Consider the following 22,607-nt stretch of genomic DNA (forward strand, 5'->3'; position numbering starts at 1 on the left):
ACAAGACAGCCTTTTACTCATGGTGAAATACTGCCATTTTAACTTAAGCAAATAGCATTCGGAGTCCCAGGGAGAGGGAAGGTGAAGAGAAAATGTGGCCATATGGCTTACATTCAGGAGATCTGCATGCAGAAGACCTGGGCTCTGTCTCCAGCTCTGCCTACAGGCTTCATCAACAGCCTGGGGTAAGTTACTGTCTGTCTTTTCTGTTTCTCAGCCAAAGAACAGAAAAAATTGGCAAAGGAAAAGAAAGTCTTGATTGCAATGGGAAGTCATGATATATCCAGGATCAACACCCACATTGAATTCCAAGATGCCAAAGAATACTCTGAGCACAACAGATTTATATTGAAAATATCACCTCTGTATTTTAAAATGCAATATTTCAGGCATACAGCTTTCTGCTCTTCTTCATCTATCTCTCTCTCCTTTAGTAGAGAAGAAAACAGTTGAACATTTTTTCTTGAGCTGATTATTCTATTCCTTCAAGCAAATAACAGAGCAAAAAAACCAGGAAAACTGCAAGTTCCCATCCTGCTCTTCCAACAGCTGATTAGAATACCCAAGGACTTGACATTTGTCTGCAGCAGCCCAAACAAATAAAGGAACTAGAATTGGACTGCACCCAGGCTATGTCTTCTGGCACCTATGGAGGTAATGATGTGCTGTACTAAGCTGGACTGAGAAAGTTACAGACAGCAATCTACTAGGTAAAAGGCAAGAAATAATGCTGGTGATGTAGACATACAGAACACATGACGTGGATGGAATAGAATTACAGTAATCCCTAACAAGATGATGAGATGTGGGCTCTGGCCTAGTAAGAGAGGAAGATGGAAGACACAAAGAATATATAATACTCATAACACAGGGATAGGGAGAAACCTGGAGTGCTCACACAGCCCTTGTGTTCATGCTGGACACTGGATGGGGCTGGCATTTCAACCTGTATATGGACACCATGAGGGGTTCTCCAGGGGCTGTTGTAATCCATGGATATTGGAGATAGATGATAGATAGATATACATATACATATATATATGTATATATATATGTGTGTATATATATATATATATATCCAGCAGCTTAAGCCCCAGTGAGCGTGTGGGGAGGAGGACACAGCACTGTTTGCAGCTGTGATGCAGAGAGCAGCTCTGCATAGCTGCCATATGTGGAGGCCTGGTGCAGGCAGGGATGCAGTTATCCATGGGCCTTTCCTCTAACCTGGACAAAATCGCTGCTTTACAGATCATGCAACTAGCCTTCCTGCCTGTCTGGATATGCAGATACTTTAGCAGAGAAGGGAGAAATTCAAGTGAGAGAACAAGTATGCTCTTATTCAATGTGCATCTTGTGGTTTTGCAGGTTTTTCCACTGAAAATATTTCTCTGAAGTTTCCTTAGTGACTAAGCCAAAATGGGCCAAAGAGGTATTTGAGTCACAGCCTTAGAAAAAACGCTTCTGTGTTCTCTTCTCCACCATTATCATCTCTCTGTGGTATCCAGCCAGCACCTTCCCTCGCTGATCCTTACCTGTTTCTGGCCACATCACTCCTTGGGCAAGTCCTCTCCTCTCAAAACAGCCTTTGGCTCTTCCTTGCCCTCCTCTTTCACGCTCCTGCAAACCACTGTCCCAGTTGTATCCTTCAGACAATATTTCCTCCTCCTGTGTCAACTGTCCCCACATCTTTGCTGTCCCGTGGACTGCTGTTTATGGTCCTGAGAGGAAGCCATCCTGTGTGGAGGTGATTAAGAGTGACTGAGTCCTGCGAACTGTCCACCAGCAAGAGAAAGTTTGTTTCTAATATTGCTGCCCAGATTTATTGGTTTAGCCTCCTTCCAGATGAACTCACCTTGGCCCCTCAGCACAAGAGAGACACGGAGTTCCTGAAGCGAGTCCAGCGGAGGACAACAAAGACGATGAAGGGACTGGAGCATCTCTCTTACGAGGAAAGGCTGAGGGAGCAGGGCCTGTTCAGGCTCGAGAAGAGATGATTGAAAGAGAACCTCATCAATGTTTGTAATCTGAAAGGGGTGTGCCAAGAGGATGGATTCAGGCTCTTCTCGGTGCTCCAAGCAACAGGACAAGAGACAATGGGCAGAAACTCATGCACAGGAAGTTTCATCTGAATATAAGGAAGAACTTCTTTATGGTGTGGGTGACTGAGCTCTGGAGCAGATTGCCCAGAGGCTTTGTGGAGTCTCCCTCACTGAGATATTCAAGAACCATCTGGACACAATCCTGTGCCATGTGCTCTGAGATGACCCTGCTTTGAGCAGGGAGCTTGGACCAGATGACCCCACTGTGGTCCTTTCCACCAGACCCATTCTGTGCTTCTGTGAACAGAGGTGTCAGACAGCCATGCCCTTCATCCATTTATGATAAGGAGGACAATTATTCCTATCATATGTTGTTCTAAATCATCACTGTTTCCTCCCTGTCCTGAGAACTCAGGCTCAGCTCAGTGCTGGACTTCTGTGCATGAGATGGGATCTGACTTAGGCGCCATAAAGTTCATTCTGTGACAGCTATTCTGGGAAATACCTGAGAGATCTTAAAAAATAGTTTTATTCAAAGAAATGAAGAAGTTCAGTCCTGCCTTGCTGTGCTGGTTGTTGACCTCTGCATGCATAAGGCACCAGGGCTGCATGGCCTGGGAGATGTCTCTTCCCTTTGTGCTGGCAGTCAGAGGCCTCTCAGCACCTCCCAGCCACTGCCAAGGGCAGGAGCAATGCTGACTAGGCAGACTCACATGCACTCACATGCAGTGCCTGCTCCTCTTCTTCAGGGTAGGTGCAAAGGTTTTTCAGTCCTTCTGCATTCAGATTCTCTGCAGCTCAGCAGTCCCCCACTGCCAGATCCATAACTCTGTGTGCAGTGGGACTGAAGTGACAAAGCTGAGGCACAGATTTTCATATAAAAATCTTTGTTCATCCTGCAGCGGATGGGGGCTAGTTCACCTCTAAGCAACACTTCATTGTTTAATGTCAGACACAACAGTTCAGGGGAAAAAAATAAAAAAATATTAGTCCCCTCGTTGAACCTCCAGATCTCTGTAACCTTCTGCTTCTGGAGAGGTTCAAATCCTTTCTCACCAAAGATGGACATGAAATTGCATCTTACACAACACAACCCAATTCCCTGTTCCCTGGGGTAAAGACAGGCCTCTGCAGCCTCACTTTCCTGTGAGGCAAATTGAGCTTCCATCTTAGATACTTCGTATGTCCTTTGAGTTCAGATGCTGCTGCAGAGCAGGGGTTCTCATATCACAGTATGTCTGCAATGCTGAGGTGAAAGGGAACCCCTTCATCCTGCCCTCTGTCAATTTGCATCTAGCATTTCCTCCTTTTACAAACCAAACCAGCCTCCCCAGACAGCTCAAAACATCTGGGCCACATACATCACAAGTTCAGGTCAGAGATGACACAACGGGGCACAAGACCCAAAAATAAAACAAACATGAGATTGACCCATGCACATGATTCTGCCTCTGGTTTCTACCTCAAATGCCCTATTGCAGTGGCTAAGCCCACCAAAGCTGCACTGCAGAAGCTTTTGAGCACAGGGATTAAGGCAGACCCCCTTATTCCACTGCCACCACATCTGTGCACAGGGCATCCTGTGTGCAGCACCCCAGGGCTGTCTATGCTGTGTAAGTCCTGAAAAGTACTGCAGAACAGCTGGAGGAGGAAGAGGAGGAGGAGGCTTTTCCTGTGCCTTGCTTGCGGCTCCCAAGTTTGTAGGTTAGATGCAGAGCTGTGTAAGGTGCAGAGGGAATTAAACTCCCCAGTGTACATAAGCTCCTGAAAAGTTATCCCTATAATTAGCTGTGTACACAGTGAGCACAGTCACTGGGGACACTGCTTTTACTCTCAGGCTTGTTTGCAGAACCAGAACTTCATTCATGTCCTATTTTGTTTCCCTGCAGCACTAAGAAAGAGTCACGTCGCTGTGCCTAATTTCTGCAGCAGGCCAAGACACAAACTTCAGGTACTCATGCAGCAGGCCAGGGCCCCCACACTCTTTGATCTGGCAGACAGACAGATCAGTGCATGGCACTGGAAACACCTACAATGCTAAGACTCCTCACAGATGTCTCCCCAGGCAGGCCTTCCCTGTCTACCATACTGCAGACAAAGGAATAAACCCTTCCTAGGGAGGAGCAAGCTATTGCTGTAAAAAGGAGCAGTTTTCCAACTGAGGGAAAGTGAGCAGGGCTTTTGACAGGAGATACAGCCCTGCACATTCTAGGACTGGCATAAAACCAGGAGTTCAAAACCATCACACATCACTGACATGAGGATTCTGGAAGGCAGGTGTGAGTTTGCAGTGCCTGGGTTCTGGGCCAGTGGGAGGTGAGCCATCTCTTATCCTCAGAGCAGTAGTGTGACAGCATCCAGGATGGGGCCCTCTGGCTCCCCAGTGCTTCAGAGGGGCTGATCCCTGCGCTCACACCTTCACACAGATCAACACCAAAATTGCTTCATTCACAAATCATTCCAGTCCAGTGCTACAATCTCTGCCCATACCCAGGGCAAAGCAGCAAGGTATTCTGACACCTTAGAGCCTTCCCCTCTCTCTGGGGCACAGCCTTCAGCTCTTAGCATCTATACTGTCCTTCTGTAGTCTTTTTTCAATGCACAAAAGCCACAAGGGCATCCAGCAGAATTCAGACATATATTTTTATATTTTACCCCTGTACACACACTCATTCAAAAGGTCATCTGGTGCAGACAGTTCTCTTCCCTGGCCATGCAGATGGTGAGATCATGCCTTGTTCTGATCCACAACAGCCTCTCCTGGGTAAGATTACTGACTGCAACATCTTAGGCTCATTCATTTTTGCTGCACCATCTCAGACCTGCTTAGCTAGAGCTGTTCTGATCCCAAAGCTTCACAGATATCTCCTATCCTGGTGGAAATATCTATTGATGATGGGTCCATTTCCATAGGGAATGATTCTTAGCAACCAACCTGGTTGGTTAGGTATTGCATTGGTTAAACTCAGAGAAAGGAAGTTTTTTGAGCTTACTCACAGATAAATAGAGACTTTGTCCTTAAGTGAAAGACAAGGGGAGTGGGAAATAATATTTGCATAAAAATTCAGGCCATTCACTTACTGCTTTATTTAGTAAAATAAATGGAAAATTTCATGTGATATCAAGCAACAAATATCTTTATAGTATCAGCCAAGGCTTGGCAGTGGATCCCAGCATGGCACCAAAACCCAAAAGAATGAGGGAAACAGATCCCTGGAACTACTAGCTTTACTTCTGATATTGCCATTTCACTGTACCACCCTTTGCTCCAACAGTGGCACACACAGACATATTGTAGGGCAATACCAGAGGTCCTGAAGTACTGAAAAAGAGCTCTTGAGCCAACAAATGAGAAGAGATAGGAGAGAAGAGATTCCTGGAGAGGACAGACAGCATGTATGTACATAGAATGATAATGGGAATCCATGACTGACTTGGCTTAGGAATTTCTGAGCTGCAGGGCAGAGTGTACTCTTCATACACCAGAAACAGACTCTGGCTACAGTCATCTTCTTGGTTGAGAATCAGAGTTCTTCATTAAGGGGCTTCTCCTCAGATTTGTCTTCTTTCTAAAACACATTGGAGGCATGAAATCAGTTTTGACATTACTTGATTTCTCAGCATAAGGATAAAGAAAACAAAATAATTCAAATGCCTCCTTCTGCTGTCTATGCCACGACCCTATCTTATTTCTGTCACACAACACAAAGACCCTGTGCTACAGGAGGATGAATATTGACAGAGAGAGAACTTATAACACTGCATGAACATGAAGATTTAATTGTGCCTCTCCCAGCAGAGACCACTGGTGGAGTCCTAAGGCCCTATCTGTACACTCTGTTCTGTAGTCCTCCTGATAGATTTAATTCCTATCCATGCCATTGGTCTCTCTGACCTGCTGTCATATGCTGCCATCCACCTCCTCCCTTCTCAGCATCCATAAGCACCCTTCACTTTGTCTCCCTAAGTGCTGTTCCCAAAAGATAGATGCTTCACAGAGACCTTCATACAGCTGCAGAGATCCGTGAATTCTTGCTGTAGACCAGAAGGCATAGGTCAATGAAGAAAGAGGCTCTGCAAAGACATCCACCTCTGCTCTGCCCTAAATCTAATGTTTCTCTGATATTCAGGTGGAAACATACATGAAAGAGAAAGGGACAGGGATGCGGAGGAACTCAAGAAACTGAAGTCATCTTCTTCAAAAGCCTGGTAAACAACAGCATCAGGACCCTCTTTACCTTTGTCATTCTTTGTAGGAAACGATTACAGAAGTCCTGTACACGCTCAATGGAGATGTCACCCACAGTCAACACTTCGTGCTCATCATCCGGTGTGTGGAATATAGCCAGAGCTGGCAGCTGGGACTTCTTCAGTTGGAAGTACGACAATACTCGTTCATTGCTCTTCAAATTGCTGTCTAACAGGATAAAGAGAATCTGTGATGGAAATTGGAAAGAAAAAGTGAGAAAAACAGAAGCTGAGACAGAGAACAGATCCTCAAACAGTGATCATATGAAGATTAAGAGTGACATTGTCATAAAGAGTTTGAGAAAACCAGCCATACCCTTTAGGACAATCCCTTCCTTGCTGACTATCTAGCAGCTCCATGCAGTACACTTGTCTGTATTTTATCAAGTCCAGACTTACACTGCCAAACAAAATGTCTTCTTTCACCTTCTTTAAAAATATATCTACAGAATGACAGGAAGGCAGTCTCCACTTCTATTATCTTAATAGTTAAGGAAACAAGATGTCTTTTATCTTAACAGCAAATGTCAAAGAAGCTGAATCCTTCACTTGCATGTTATTTGCATAAGATGCTCACATCCTTGCAAGACCCAGTGTAAAAAGGGGTTTTGGTGTGGGAAGAATCAAATTCAATTGCAAGAATGTGGGAATGAAGTACAGGGCATCAGGAACCTGCAAGGATAAGAACATGAGAGTACCAAAACCAAAGGACATATTGAAGAGAGCAGAAATGAGAATGCAAGGATTTGGGAAACAGAAGTTGTTGGCAAGACACCATTGTCCATACAGCCCAGCTCGGTGGAGCATTCAGACCTGAGAAGAGAAGCTCAACATGAATAAGCCAGGATGAGAATGACCTTCAGTCATTATTATAAAATTTAAAAAAGAAAATAAATGTAGCAGTTAAACAATTTAATCAGTGACCTGATTAAATAGAATCCCTCAGCAGATAAGATCCAAGTCAATGAAAAAACACCCAGCTAGCATGTGTAATTTTGTCTTCTTTTTACCCTGTGCAATCTACTGGGCCGAGCATATTCAGTGCACCTATGTACAAGGCTATGGTTTCACTCACACAAGAAAAGAAGAGACAAAAAAAAAAGAAGCAATGTAATGTGAAGATTATGTGCCCAGTTCCCAGGCTGTGACTCATGTTTTTCTTTCTTTTCAATGAAGAACACTCAAGTTAGTTCCAAACTTGTTTTCTTCTCTAAAAATAAACTTCATAAATACTAAATTCCTTATTTATTAAATTTATGTTCTATAAAAAACAAATATATCTGAAAACTTTCCTAGGCAACAGCCTTTTGGGAAAGTGGGATACTTAGGCTGCTGTAAGGTTTAACTTCAGTTTTATAGCAAAATACAGAAACAGGAACAGCACTGTCACTGGATATGTGATATTCACCATTTGTAATTTTCCTTCCAAAAGTCAACTGTGCCTCAAGAGCAAAATGCTAGTGAGCAGACAGGTGGTGGGGTACTTCTCCCAGAGCACTTAATTCATCTCTTTGCAGGATAAAACACCAAGCTAGAAAAGGGTCGCATATTTAAGGTTCACAGGTCTAGGGACATGATCTGAGAGGCTTTCAGATGGAACAGCAGTATGCAATGTTTTAGGGCTCTCTTTTCAACTAGAAAGCTGGAAACAGAGGCCAGTGTCGGAGGGAAGTACTTTCAGAGTGTCAGTACAGTAAATGGTACTGCATTTTCATGGTTCATTCAACAGCTTTTGGGTTTCTCTATAAGAGATTGATTAGACAACAATATTTTTTAAATCAAATGTTAAAGAAGAAGTAATTAAAATTAAAACTAGTATTGTTGCATCACTTCCTATACAAAATCTCCACCACCTTTAAAACAGATGAATAGCATTTTAAAACAGTAACATGAATAAATGTTAGTCAATATTCTTCACTTCATCAAGCTTCCAGACTTTGCTAAAACACCCAAAACTAAAAAGCTGTACATATTTTATCCATGAATACCAAGAATAGAGTAAGAATAAAAGAGTAAAAAGGTTGAGGTTTAGAACTCTGAATGCCTTCTTCCTCACAGGAGCAAAGAGAAACACACAAACTGGCCCCTCAGCTAGAAAGGCTGAGATATCATTGTCATTCAGAGTTACTGACTTGGATCTCTCTAATGACTCCCATGTGGTTCACAGAGCTACAGTGTGCCAAAGTACAGCAAACTTTCCTTCTCTGCCTATATTCAAAAAATACAGGAAAGAGAGCAATTGCCACTGTAGCTTAGAAGAAGACACCTTTATGCCTATGAGAATGGTGCATTCCTGGGAGGTCTGTGACATGGGTTGTGTCCTCCTTCAGCAGAAAGGCCCAGCATGCCCCCTATGCTGGTTGTGCTGCAGGAGTCCTGTGCCCCACACAGGGCCTGCGTGCTATCAAGGTCATGCCTGTGGGGCAGAAGGTAGGATGTGTTGGCCAAGAGGCCACAAGCACTGGAAGCCTGATCTCCACAGCAGCTGAAAACCAAGAAGGTTTCTCAGTGGTCACATTTCCATGACAGATGCCATCTTGTGGAAGTAGAGGAATTCATGAGGAACGTATTTTGTTCTGAGATTCTCAGTCAGTTCCAATCATAAAGACTGAATGCAGTAACCATGGAAAATTATATTAACCATGAGGCAGAATTCACATTGCCTAACTTCTGCCATCCAGATCCTAGTCTTGTCTCAGCCAGTCATCTACATAACCTCTACAATAGTGACAGGCACTTTATTCCACTTATTTTAGAAGGGAAGGAAGCATATGCCCGGACTTCTCTTTCAGTGTTGAAAAGAGCCTAAAACCTTTACTAAGATGACCTACCCAAGCTACAATTCACCAAAAACAAATCCCACTTACAATGGCAACTCTAATGCCACTGCTAGAGATCAGTCAGTTCCATTCCAAACAGAAAGTTCACTTCCCATTTCATAGCATCCTGTACAATACCTGGTTGGGTGTTTTAAATTCTGAGATTATTTCCATGATTTTTTTTCATTTTGTAGCAATCTTCTTGCCTATGTTCAGAGATCTGCTGCTTCAGGCAGTGAAGGATATCCTGAATGAATGAGAAACCCCTGACATAAAATGTCCCCTTCACACATGATATTTTCTGTGCACTGTCACTTGCAATAAGCCACCTTTCATAAATTTTGTACACTGGTGCTGTCTTGGTGCCTTGACAACTTGATCCCTAGCCCAGTGCTTTAAGAACATCAAGTTCGTGGTAGATACTAAGATATGGAATTATATTATTGCCCAGGGAATTAAAGTTAATTGAAAATAGCACTGCAATGTTAGAAACCGATTTGCCATTGCTTAGTTTTTCCTTCAACAAAGACAAACAGAAAGGATGGTCAAGCCTTATATCCAGTGTTTGACTTTGAACTTCAGAGAGCTGCAGTTCACTGTTTTGTATAAGCAAAAAGATCAAATTCTGACGTCTGAGTGATTTCTTACATCATAGTTTATCAAAGCAAAACAAAAACATCAGTCATGAATTAAAAAAAAAAGACAGTTATAAAAACAACTTTACTGCAGATATCTATTAAGTGAGATAAAAAGTCCTTATTTACAGGCTTCTCTGTTTATGGCTAAAAGAGGCATCTCTAAATATTATCTCTCTCAGTTCTGGAGCCATCAGTGTCTCACACGAAGAATAAAAATTGTACAAATGACTGTCTGCAAGAGAAAGGGCATAATCTTTTAATTTCTGTGGAAGAACTCCTGAAGGACACCAGGAGTTTCTCAGAATGCATTTCTAAATGGACCTACATCTAAATTAAAAGGGAGTTTGCAAACATCTCTACCCAAATAATTTTGACATTGGAAACCAATTATGTCAGCTGCAACAAAAGCTGCTTTTGTTATTCCCAACATCACCTTGTTGAGACTTCTGCAAACACCCATGAGTTACACCAGCTGTAATTGGCATGTTATACTCTGATACTGTGGAAAGAAAACTGAATATAAGTATTCTAGTTTAGCTCAGCAATGCAAACCCAGACATCTCCTTTCCAGTGCATTTCCTTTCCTTGCCTGGACTTTTGGCAGTACTTTCTCAAATAAGCACATATTTGATTGAAGATCTAAGAAGGCTGGTGGATTTACTCCTGCAGCTGCAGTGCTCTGAACTCTGTTCACTGTTGTCCACCCACAATTGTTTCTCAAAGTGTGCTAGAAAACTACCATATTTCTTCTTATTGTTGTCAGCTTCTGCTGGTTTAATATCATCTACCATTTGCATTTTCCTCTCCAACATTTTACAGTGCTTAGTTTCCACAATAAAATCTAGAAAAATCTAGACTGCCTCCAGGCACTCAGTCTTGCTCCAGGTGCAGTTCAGACTGCACTGGCTTGCAGAAATGCTGCAACACACCCCAAGTATCCCCACTCTGTTCTGGCGCTCTGCAGTCACTGTAGAGCAGTGCTGGATGCAGTGGTACATGCTCACAGGGAGTCTGAACATCTCTCCACTGCACAGCAATGATTCCTTGCTGAAACCACTGGTAGCACTAACCCATTTCACCACTGTCCCACAGGACAGGAATTATTCACTGGCAATCCTGAACAAAATTCAAGTCAAGACTCTTGCATTTATTCTCACAAAATCTGCATTTATTTTCAGACTATCTGCAAGCCACTGAAAGGCAAAATCTAGTCAATACTTATTTTGAAGCAAACCTCAATTAACTTGGTAGTTCCAACAACACATAATTTCACAAAGGAAAATTAGCCAGCAGAGATCTTCATGGCATTATGCAGTGGCTGCCACCGATACCCAAACTAATTCAGGTCTTTCTATATGACAGAGCAATGGGGACAAACCTAAGTGGGCATGTTACTCTGCTTACTCCTTACTATCCAGACCTAAAATTCAAGCAGAGGGATCTTAGCTCTCTCACACTGGTTTCTAGGAGGGCAGCCTAAAACACAATTTACTTCTCAGAGTGCCACTCCATCAGGAAAAGTAACTTATTAGACTCTAGGTCACTTCATCTCTGTGTCCTCAAGTACCACAGCAGTAAAGTGGAAATAGTCAAATCCCCACATCTTTAATGTTTATATTTTACTCTGGCAAACTTGTTGACTGATTTGGTTGGAAACTTGCCTGCACAAATAAAAAAAAAATAGATTTGGCTTGCTGAGAATTCATAAATTGTCTGAACTTCAGTACAACATTTTATCCAATGTTTTGTGAAATATTTCTAAGAAAATTATAGCTATTTACTCAGATCTAGGCAAGTCACATGAAGACTAGATGCAGCTGCATCAGCAAAGGATAGTGATGCTGAACAGCATTGTGTTGGAAGAAATAGCTGCTAGGTGGAGACCTGTATCAGACTCTGCTCATGGAGAACAGTGGTAATGGTGTCGCTTTAACACACATCTCACAATAAATAAATGGAATTTTACAGATAAATGAGTTTTCCTTTATAATTACATATTCATCAAAGCAAAACATTTTTGAAGAGACCTTTTGATTTTGATGCATAGTTCCTGCCTAGTCTCTTGCCAATGGTTAGGAAAGATGTAAAGGTTCCTGTAAAGTAGTCCTGCCATAAGCAAGTCTCAAGGCTTCTGAGATTGCATGGTTCTGAGGTGGTCCCTGAATTTGAAGGTGAGGGTATACTTGATTTATAATCTGTTCCTTCAGTACCAAAACCAGATGCATACATATATTCTAGTTATCAGATCCCAAATCTTTCCAGGTCCACACTACTCATAGAGGAAGACCTCTTTATGCCTCTCAGCTCATCCTTCCCCACTTCTGTGATATTCTGCCCACTCCCATCTGCTCTTCTCCCTTGCCACAAATGCTTTCCTGTTGCTCCCAGTCCTCCTTTGCTTGCAAGTTCATTCCTCTGTTCCTTGGACACAAATTCCACTGTAATCGAGCTGCTGGCAGAGAAGCAGACATTGGATGATTTACTATTTGGGGAGCTCCATTCCCAGAGGGATGAGATTCAGGCAAAATGTCTCTGAAACACCTCATCTATCTCATCACCTTATTGTGGGAAATCTAAGCAATCAGTTTGCAGTGCCTTTAAAATAACCATTTCCAGAAGTGCAACGGTTAAGAAGCACTGACATTATTTGCTCTCTGGTCACTTATATAAGGCTCCTTGGCGTCCTGCAGGCTGTAGATACAAATTCACCTCTCACATCAGTGAAGCGCAACTGTGGCCAGACTGAAGAGCAGCAGCTGTGTGTCCTCTCCCAGTACAAGGGAACAAAACTGGATTAAAAGCAACAAAGTACACGATGTTTCACCAGGAGAGCAGAGAGCACAATACAGAGGATATTTTCCCCGCAAGGTGGCAAATTGGCAAAAGGCAAACAGAACCAACCCGTCCATTTAATTATCCAGATAATCCTCTTTTCCTGCTACTTGACCTTTGCTCTCATAATTCACAGAGGAGATTATGCCCTCCCCATTCATGGCTGAAATCACTGGGTTTTTTCCTCCCCAACAGCCCTTCTTTCTTTGTTTGGACTTACCTTCCCCTTGTAGAGTTCTGCTGCCACCCGAAACTTGCGCATTCGCTCAGGGTGCTTTGGAGACATCTTGTCCGTGATCAGGAGGAGGTTAAACTGGAGTGAACTCTGCATCACACCTATTGCTGTCTGCCCAGCACACAGAGAGAGAAACACGGGCAAGGAGATTGAGAGTGCTCACTTGGCATTGGATGCAGTGTCAGTGGGACATAAGTCCACATGGCTCAGCTGTGGTTTCTTTGCAAATCAGCATCACAAGCAGGACAGATTTCTTTAAAGCAAGGGGATCCAATCTGGGTTCTTTGCAGAAGCTCTTAACCTCCTGGCTTTGCTTACTCCCCAGACAAGAGTCTGAAGACCGCAAAGGTCCATCACTGGTCTTAAGATAGTGACTAGGCAAGAGGAGTAGGAGTAGGGCAGAATACAGGATGTTGAAGACTAAATGAAAGATATGAAGAGCAAGGCCAGCAAACACGGAATGTAAGGGTGTCCTAAATTGCTGAGGTCCAGCACCTGTGTGAAATATGAGCAAGAAAGTGGGAAGGATTTGTGGTGTCAAGGTTGGTGTTTGTCCTTGTTTTCTTTCTTTAGTGTTACATGGTATGTAGGATAGGGATGAGTCCACAGTTTCAGCACCCTCATGGCCTGGACACTCCTGAGTGCTGAGGGTTAAAATTGTCTCTGCTGTGCCACAGTGAGAGAAGACCCTGGGCAAGGGCCAAGCGGGCACTACACACTGGCCCTCTGTGAGAACCAGAGCTGGCACTGCCCAAGAAGCCACAGCACCATCTCCATGAATTTGCTCACTCCTCATCTCACTTCTTCTGTCTGCTTCCTGCAGGCCTGCAGCCTCTCCCTCAAATTAAACAGTAGTGAGGCCAGACCTGCTGCCTGCCTAGTGCCACCAAAACCACAGAGGCACAGACTGTGCAGCTCCCCGCCAGTGGGAGCAGAAGTTTCCACATGCTCCAGGAGTAACAAGGAAGGGGTCAGGGAGTGCATGCTGGCAAGGGCCATGAATAACAGAGCATCTAGCTTTTGGCAGACGGGACTCTGCTGTTAGCTTAATGTTTATCAGATATTTTGTATCCCTTCACTTTTCTGATGGTGTGCAGCTGAGGCGGGGGACAGTAGAGGGGTTGCAAGCTAAGCTGGAAAATGTTAGAGGACATCATGGGAGAGGATGAGGCTGAAGGTGAGGGTGAAGCCAGCTAGCACCAAGCCCCTTGACAAGGCTGGGGTGAGAGCGGACAAGGCGGGAGCAGCGGTTCCTCCAGCGGCTCCGCACAAAGGTGTGCTTGTCCATACAACCTTGTGTAAGAGCAATCAGCAGAGCTCATCAGCAGGGCTGGATCACATCTGACTCTCCTGAAAAGCTCACAGGGTAAACATTGCCTAAAAGTTCCTAAAGTATGTGGGAGAAACAGTAAGGGCCCCAGGATGGGGAGAGAAACTCTTGGCAGCACTTGGTGCAAGCTATGTGACCCCATTATCTGCTGACCTGCAGCATTTTTGGATGCAAACAGCATAGGCACTGGGAATAAATATTTATGAAAAAGCAAGCTACCTTAGGGAAGCTGTGAGGGCTTTGGGCCAGGGACTGCAGGAGGCACTGTTAACTGCAGGACCTCCAGAGCATCTGGAAAAAAACTGTAACAACATCTGTACTGACAATCAGGGTGGAGAGGACCAGCTGAACAGCTGAGGAATTCTCAGTCAGGGTGATAGCCTGGACACCAAAGAGGACACCATGCAGCGAGAACCCAAAGCATCAACAGAAATGCATAAAGAAAGAGACATTGTCCCATGAATTGCAAAAGGACCTAATAGGGGCTCCAAGGTTTCAGAAGGTCTGGGAAATTACAAAGATGAGAACATCATCCCTACTGATGTGACTTGGGTATTCTTAAAGGGCTGTTAGGCCAGTGGAGCAGGATATAGCAGTCCCCAGAAATATTTTGTGATTTCAAAATGTAATTTCTCCTTTTGAAGATGAAAAAACAAAAACTTTTTTGTTGTTGTTGCTACAGAAAAAAAAAACCTCCAAATTCTACCATATTTCACTGTGGGGAAAAAAATATTAAATTTCAAAACAAAATACTATCCTACTGGTGGGTTGCAACTGAACTGACTGAATACATCGGTTCTCTTAGATGATCCTTGAGTTTATCTTGAAAATGTATAGCTCTGCAACAGGTTGGGCCATTCTTCTGTGATACAAGCTGTGCCTGGTCAGCACTGTTGTAGCTATCCAGAAGGTCACAAAATACTCCATCAGCAATGATAAAGTCTCAGCCTTGCATCAACCGCGGCTTCTAAGACCTACTGACTCCACAGCAATGAGACCAGGGAACTGCTGAGATTTCAGAGGAACCTAAATCCTTGGTAAACCTCTACAGCAGAGAGGAGAGCTGGCACTCTGTCACTGCCAGTCAGATGGGTGAGCCGATGAAGATGGCCAACATGGAAGCATTCTAAGCCTGATTTTGTGTGTGGTTTGTTTGTTTGTTTGTTTGTTTGTTTTGGTGGTGGTAGTTGTTTTTAAACTCATGAATTCTGGAGGAACAATAGAAGGAATGGGAAAGATTTTGCTTGGGAAGTTCCCAACCCAGTCTTGAATATGCATTCAAATATCTGGGCTTATATCAAGCCCTATGTGCTGAGTGACACAGAAATTCTGCCTTCTGAGAGCAGGTCATTTGAGCTTCCATGTTTCTCAAGGCTTGACAAAGACAGGGCATTCTGGCTGAGCTGGCTCTGCAGGCATGGTACAACACAGCAAATGTCCATGGGAGGAAGCAGCACTGCGTGCAGAGTAGTAAGAAATGGAGTTCTCTGTCCCTCAACATGCCAAATGTAATGGAAACCCAAAGGAACTGCAATGAGTCCCTTCCTCTCCCACCACACTTATGCCCTAGCAAATCTGCTTCCAGTCCACATGTGGAGCAGCAGTGAAGAGCTGTGTGGCTTCCTCAGTCCCATCCATACCATCGCTCTGACCCTCACATACATCAGGATATGCAAACTGGGGCCAGAGGATACCATGAGAAGAAGGCCAAACACAAGGGTGAGGACTGCAGGGAGTTGGTAATTACCACAGGGTTGTACTCTGTCACCAGACGGAGCTCATTTATCCGAACAAAGTGAGTCAGCTTCTTGGCATCAACCTCTCTGTTGTTCATATCCAGATCCCGCCGGTCACTGTCTACCTGAAGACAGGCAAAGACACCTACAGTCACAGCTGTCTTCTCCTCTCAGCACCTCCTCCTGAGGCACTGACTGCACTCATTCACAGAGACACCCACCCCCTGGGACACCACCATCCTCTCTCCCCCACTACACAATCCCCACCTCTTCCCATCACCACTTCTGGAGGTCTAGAACCTACAGGAACGAGCCTGCACTCTGAGATAAGGATCTCCCAGCCTTCTCCAGCCTCCCAAGGACAAGGCAAACTCATGGTATACCAGAAATCTCTTAGGACTCCAGATGTCCCTACACTACCAGCTCTCAATGCACTGAAGACAGGGAGAATTAGCTGATAAACTATTCTAGGCATTGTGGAGAGAGGTCATTAAATAGTCTAACTCCTCACATCAATACTGGCTTTACATCCCTTTTAAACATCTCCATCTGCTTATTCTGTTTCTTCTACAAGTAATAAACATTGGCATCGCCCAGTATGGAATTCCTGGAAACATTGTGCAAGCAGGAAATCTCTCCAATAAAAAGAGGATTTTTCTTCCAGTACAGCAGGAAAGAAAAAAAAGGAAAAAAAGAAAAATAATTAAGCCCAGCATATTTCAGCTTTAGAGGAAAATTCATCCTGCCACACATCTCCCCACACTTCATCCCCTCAAAACGATCTGAATTTATTGAGATTTTCATGACCTGATAAACTGAAAAAAAGCAGGCAACGACTGAATGATAGCAATGCACTAGAGTTTAAGGGCAGAGTTCCTGTGCAGTACCACCACAGGATGTGACTGAGTTAAGCCATGGGAGCAGTGGTCTCTGACATGAAGTAGGATCAAAGTTTGGGATTTGAAAGCCATTGATACACATGTTGAATGAGGTTCTTGGGCCTGAAGAGCAGTACACATGCACACCCCATATTTTATTCTCTGCATCTGGACAACCTCTGAAAGTTCTTGTGTTAGTTTTTCCAGTGGTGTGCAGACATCTAAAGTAATTTTTGCTGTTCTGTGGTCATTGGCAAGGTCTTTGATACCAGTCACCCACCCTGTCTGACAACACAAGCTGGTGATTTTCAGACTGTGTGGCCTGATTCCTCTCACAGATTTTCCTCCTGCATAAGATGAAAGGGCAACTCTGCTCAAGTAAATAAGATCCGGACAGTGCAACACCTGGGCGGGTGAGATCAGACAGGCCTTGAGAATCAATCTAAAGCAGCCTGGACTCCACAGAAAGTCTTCTCTTGGCTTTCATGGGCTTCTGGAAACCTCTGACTTCCATTTGGGGATAATAACATCTTTAATCAGCACTCAACATTTATGTTTTTAAGAAAATAAGGCTGGAAAATAGCCTGAATTTAATAGTTGAAACTCTAGTCAAAATGTCTTTATCACTCCTTATAATTAGGTTGTTAGCATCTGTTAACTATGTTCTTTTTAGATATATCAGGATTTCTTACTAGAGTAAATTTGTTTCTTTCCCCTATATACAAAGAAGTCTCACCAGTTGACACAGTCCCTCCTACTACTGTATTTATGGTTTAAACTTCTAAGCATTGTGTTTCATACACTGCAAAGGCAAAGAATAAATTAATGTATGCCTCTGATTCACTTCTATCCTGGTGACGCATCTTTGTATCCTTCAAATGAGTATTTGATTCCAAGTTCCTGTATCCGTTCTTTTAAAATTCCTTTTTATCTCTGACCTCTTACTCCTACACATTATGCAGTGCAGGATAGAAGAAAAAAAATGTGTCTGATAATTTAAGAAAAACTGACAATCAGACAAGTGAATTGTCAACCATATTTTAACCTGACTAATGTATTATTTTCTTGGCTGTTTTTTTTTCCATATTAAAGAAGAGTTCAGTTGCAAAAACTTGACTCCAAACAAAGAATATTCAATATAATATAAATTCCAACAATCCAAACAATTTATTTTATCAAACTTTCTCCCAGTGCAGTCACCCTCACTATCTGCCACAGTGCAAAAACAAAGGATCTTTTCAATATTTTTGGAAGAAAACCACAATGACTAAGAACCAAAATTGAAATGAGTGTTGCTTAAAATTGCAACATCTAGCAAATAAAAGGTTAAATAAAAGGACCTGCCTAACTATTGCTCACTCTTAGATCATTCTTTTTTAATTATTTGGATAATATCAGTGGTAAACATGGTGCAGGAAATGATGAGGGGAAAAAAGAGAACAAATTGTCCAATCTTTGTACAAGCTGGATGTAGAACTTGGCCAAGCTGCCATATTTAGTTTCCCTAGACCATGTGGTGTGTACCCATTTCTCCCCACCTCAAGCACTTAGAGGTCTGGTGTCACAACACTTCACTGGCTTTTAGGACATCTTGTGCTGCCTGGGGCCCCATTCCTCTTCAGACACACCTACCTCTGCAGTTTTCAACTGCCGTACTTGTGCAAGAGGGAGCAACGTGGGGAAATGGATGTAACTACTAGAATACTTGCTCTTAGCTTTTCTTGGTACTTTTGCAGCAAGTACATGGCTCTTCCCAGTATCATCTCCTTAAATTTCAGCAAATATAGCTACATTGAGGCTACATTGAGCTACCTGCACTTAGAGCTGGAGTCAACAGAGATATGATCTAGCACAGCATCCATCCCTAAGAAACTCACAAGCAAGATTTCTAATGCCGAAAGCATATTTAGGAAAATAGTCTGCAAACCACCGTGTAGGTTGGTACAGCATCTCTTAACTGCAGAGACCTAGTCTGGATGTGTCTTCTGTCACAAGGGAAAAGTTTTGTACCCTAGGAGATAGCTTTGCCTGCCTGAAGTGACACTTGCCAAGTTTTGGTATCAAGCCTGCTGTGTTGATCCGTTGTGACATGAACTCTAGACGCTTTTCATGTGTCTCAGGACCCTTTCCAAAACCACAGAAACCTCATCCAAGTTAATGCCAAGCTCCAGGCAGGTCATGTAGAAACACAGGCATTGCTCTTTGCAGAGCTCTGGGTGCTGAACCAGATCTGTAGAGCAAACACCTAAATAGGAAAATCTTACCAGGTGTAATGAACGCTCCATGTCTCAGTGACAGGCACCCTGCAATTGAAAAGCAAAAGCCCTCTCTGGGGCAAGAAGAGGGATGCACTTTGAGGTGGGCAGGCAGCCCGACTGCCAATGACAGCCCTATTTTTGCCTTGCTCTAAGGATAGATGAATTTTATGCTTTTTACTGCTGTATGCATTTGCCCAAGACCCTCTCCAACCCACACCAGGGCGCTGGGGGACCCGGAACCAGACCCTTATGTTGGAGATGCAGGATTTTCCCTGGCAGCGTGTTCCCGGGAGGGAGCTGCTCCCCCACGGCACGCCGCGGGCCCACGCACCGTGCGGAACAGCGCGACAGTGTTCTCCGAGGCGCCGTAGTGGGACAGGACGGCGGCGCTGCTGCTGAGGCCGAAGGGCACCTCCGGGATCTGTCCGGCCGCCAGGCGAAACTGGTCCGCTTCGGGGCTCTGCGGGTCCTGCGGGGGCAGAGGAGGGAGGGTGAGGGGCCAAGCGGATAAGGGGCCAAACCTGATCGGAGCCCCGGGGGCCGCCCGGGCACGTGAACCGGCACCGGCACCGGCACCGGCACCGGCACCGGCACCGGCACCGGCACCGGCACCGGCACCGGCACCGGCACCGGCACGAGAGCGACACCTGCCGGCCGCTCGGTCCCGCAGGAGCGGCCGCCGCCGCCACCTCCTGCGCGGGCGAGCTGCTCCGGGATCCAGGAACCCTCCGGAAGGTGCTGAGCCCTTGGGCACTCATCAGAACATAGGTGCAGCTCGTTTTAAATAGATATATATATGTGTGTGAGTATATATGTGTGTGTTTATAAAATATATACATATATCTAAACGTCGCCATTTTTAAGCTAACCTTGATTCTAGAGTCAGGGGGTTACAATTTTGAACACCTTGAATTATCAGTACCCTGGCTCCTTTTAAAAGGATATCGTAGGTACATCTTGTGAAAAGTAGCTAATTCAGGTACATGAAAGGATAGAAATGTGCAATTTCTCAGTATTTTGAGGTCCATTAACTACTACTATCCTTTGCCTGTATTAAATCCTTCCTTGCTGTTCCCATTCCTAACTTTTTAGTGATGTATTTTTGATGCATCTATTTATTGGATATAAATTCTCAAGACATGGTCTCTGCTTGGAAATTGGTTTGTTTTCCTTTTTAGTTTGAACTGTCAGCTCAGCTGTTTGTGAGCCCAGAGAGAATGGAAAACAAAATTCTTTGTTCGTTCCAAAGAAAAACATCTCTCATGACCTGTTTTGGAAATGCCAGTGCATCAACATTGCTCTGGTGAGAGTGCTGAAGCCTAGGGTGGGAATAATCTCGCTGACTTTTGGAGCATTCCTGGGAAACCTGGGGTTTAATGAGGCCAAGCATGGCTCTTTCTCAGAGACACGCGGGGTTTCTGGAGCAGTGTGTTGTGTTTCCATCACGGCATGCTGCTCCCAGTCAGGGAGGCCCTGCTCATTATACGGGAAGCTTGTCGAGCCACATACTGCAGTGAACTGAAAGGCTGCAGCAGAGAAATAATTTATGGTGAGCAGAGAACATGGGCTTCATTTGGATGAATATACTTTCAGGCCGAGAGCCAAGCCTTCATGACACACATACGTCTTCATGTACTGTTCAAATGCAGCCCCGCCATGCTTCAGGCACTGAATGTCCGAGATGCGGCTGGCTGCTGCCTCGTGCTCCTGGCAGCTGGGGCTGCACGGCAGCAGCCTCCTGTCTGGCTCTGAAGAATGCAATCCTGCAGAGGGAGGTCACTGTGGCACAAGACAAAAGGAGCCGTGTCCCTGCTTAGCTCAGGAGGAGGTTCTGGGTACGGCTCTGCCGCAAGCCCAGCCAGCTACCCTCGGGGAAGGAGGCGTCTGGCACTTTCCTTCTGCGTGTGCAGATTGCCTGGCTGCTTTGCACAGCTTTAGCGCTGCACGAGCAGCCCCCAAGGAGCTCCAGTTGCCTGCAGGCAGCGAAGTCCAGGCGGCTGGTGCTCTGTGATCAGTGCTTACAAGGCCCCTGGGGCATCAGCCTCCTGCGCTCCCGGACTTGTTGCTGCCTACACTGCACAGGCAGCACCATCGGTCCTCACTCTGTGGTGGGCTGCGAGATGCCCCTGTCCTGCACCAAGAGCATGATGTCCTCCCTAGACTGCCCTCCAGCCCCAGGCACAGGGCAGAAGGAGGAAGGTGCTTGCAGAAGGACCTGTTTTTGAAAGTCTGAAGCCTTCTCTGACATGAGGTAGAGTGTGGACAGCAGAAGAGCAGAACAGAGCTCAAAAAAAAATGGGAAAAGGTGCAACTTGGGGACTTAAAAGTGATAAGGATCCTACTAAAGAGGCCTCTGTTTTACAGTGCTGTGGCTCAATAAATATATTCCTTTTATTTTCTGAGGAAAAATACTCATGCCATTTGTGGGAGCAAGGCACTCGTACCTGTCACTCACGTTTGAATTCAGTGGAATTTAGATAAAAAGAGACAGAGATCTCAAGGTATCTACTCTGGGAAACAAAGAAGTGAAACAGAGACCATGCCTACATCCTCCTTACAAAGAGGCTGCAGCCTGAGGCCAAACCCTCTCCTACTTCAGTGGACCTGCACTATCACTTCTCCCTGAGACTTGGCTTCCTCATCCCTATCACACAGGCAGTGCCTTACTCTGTCTTTGCTGACTACAGCATGTACTGACGTTCCCATTCACCCCTCATCAACACTGTTTCTCTACCATGCACATTTCTTTGTTTCTTCCCCTGCAGCATTTCCCTCTCTTCTGCTCCAGGGGCTCCTACAACCTCCTTCATCTTAATCCCTTGCTCCATCTCCTTTTCCATGCACAGACCAAATTCCCTGTGCTCTCTCTGTGACCCATCACCTAATCCTTCCACATGCCTGTCACAGCCCCAGCACCTTTTGGGACAACTGCTGCTTTGGTTTGGCTTACACCACATCCAGCCTCATGCTCTCATAAGAGTGGGATAGAGCTCACAACTGGCAGAGGGGAGGTGCTGTGGACAAACCTGGAAGAATCCAATGACTGCCACCTCTGCACCACTGACGAAGGCTTCGGCATCTGGGATGTTGTTTAACAGGATGGGTTTGTCTGTGGCGCTGGCTGTGCCTGCAGAGCAAAGGTCAGGGTTGGGCAGAGTGTACACAAGGAGCAGCTCAAAGAGGATCCCCCCAACACACACACAAGCATCCCAACCTTACAAGCTCACCCACACACCTCTCTTGCAACACGTTTGTGCAGCATACCTTGGATAAGGAGGACTCCCAGACTTTTCCCAAGGCGGGAAGAAAGCTCACTTACTGTGGGATGCAGAGTCGCTCCCTCCAGCACACTCTGCTGGGGAGCATCTGGTAAGCAGGATAACAAAGAGGCACGGGAAGACAGATGTGCCCATGCTACCAGCTTGCCTTCTCCTCGCCATGCCACCCTGCTCTGGTCTTCTCATCAGCGAGAGACACGTCAGCTGCTGTGGGGACCTACAACCTTCCTGGGGTGGTGGGAAGGGAGCAGCTGGCCCAGAGCAAAGCCTTTAGCTCCTGAGATAACTGCCTGGCTGGAGAAAGCCCCTCCCTGCT

At 44.9% G+C, this 22,607-nt stretch overlaps 1 protein-coding gene across 1 annotated transcript; it reads right to left on the bottom strand.

Annotated features, from left to right (window-relative positions):
- Positions 1–5,102: 5,102 nt before the first annotated feature.
- Positions 5,103–22,426, bottom strand: ERP27 (endoplasmic reticulum protein 27). The gene is made up of 9 exons (XM_068191972.1): positions 22,333–22,426; positions 22,040–22,140; positions 21,469–21,523; positions 20,638–20,776; positions 19,341–19,534; positions 15,889–15,998; positions 12,797–12,922; positions 6,278–6,475; positions 5,103–5,608 (listed from the first exon to the last, which is right to left on the bottom strand). The coding sequence occupies exons 1-9, from the start codon at positions 22,424–22,426 to the stop codon at positions 5,564–5,566; spliced, it is 1,062 nt and encodes a 353-aa protein (XP_068048073.1). The 3' UTR covers positions 5,103–5,563.
- Positions 22,427–22,607: the final 181 nt, after the last annotated feature.

The sequence above is a fragment of the Anomalospiza imberbis genome, chromosome 5, assembly GCF_031753505.1.
Source record: "Anomalospiza imberbis isolate Cuckoo-Finch-1a 21T00152 chromosome 5, ASM3175350v1, whole genome shotgun sequence".
Classification (NCBI taxonomy): Eukaryota; Metazoa; Chordata; class Aves; order Passeriformes; family Viduidae; genus Anomalospiza; species Anomalospiza imberbis.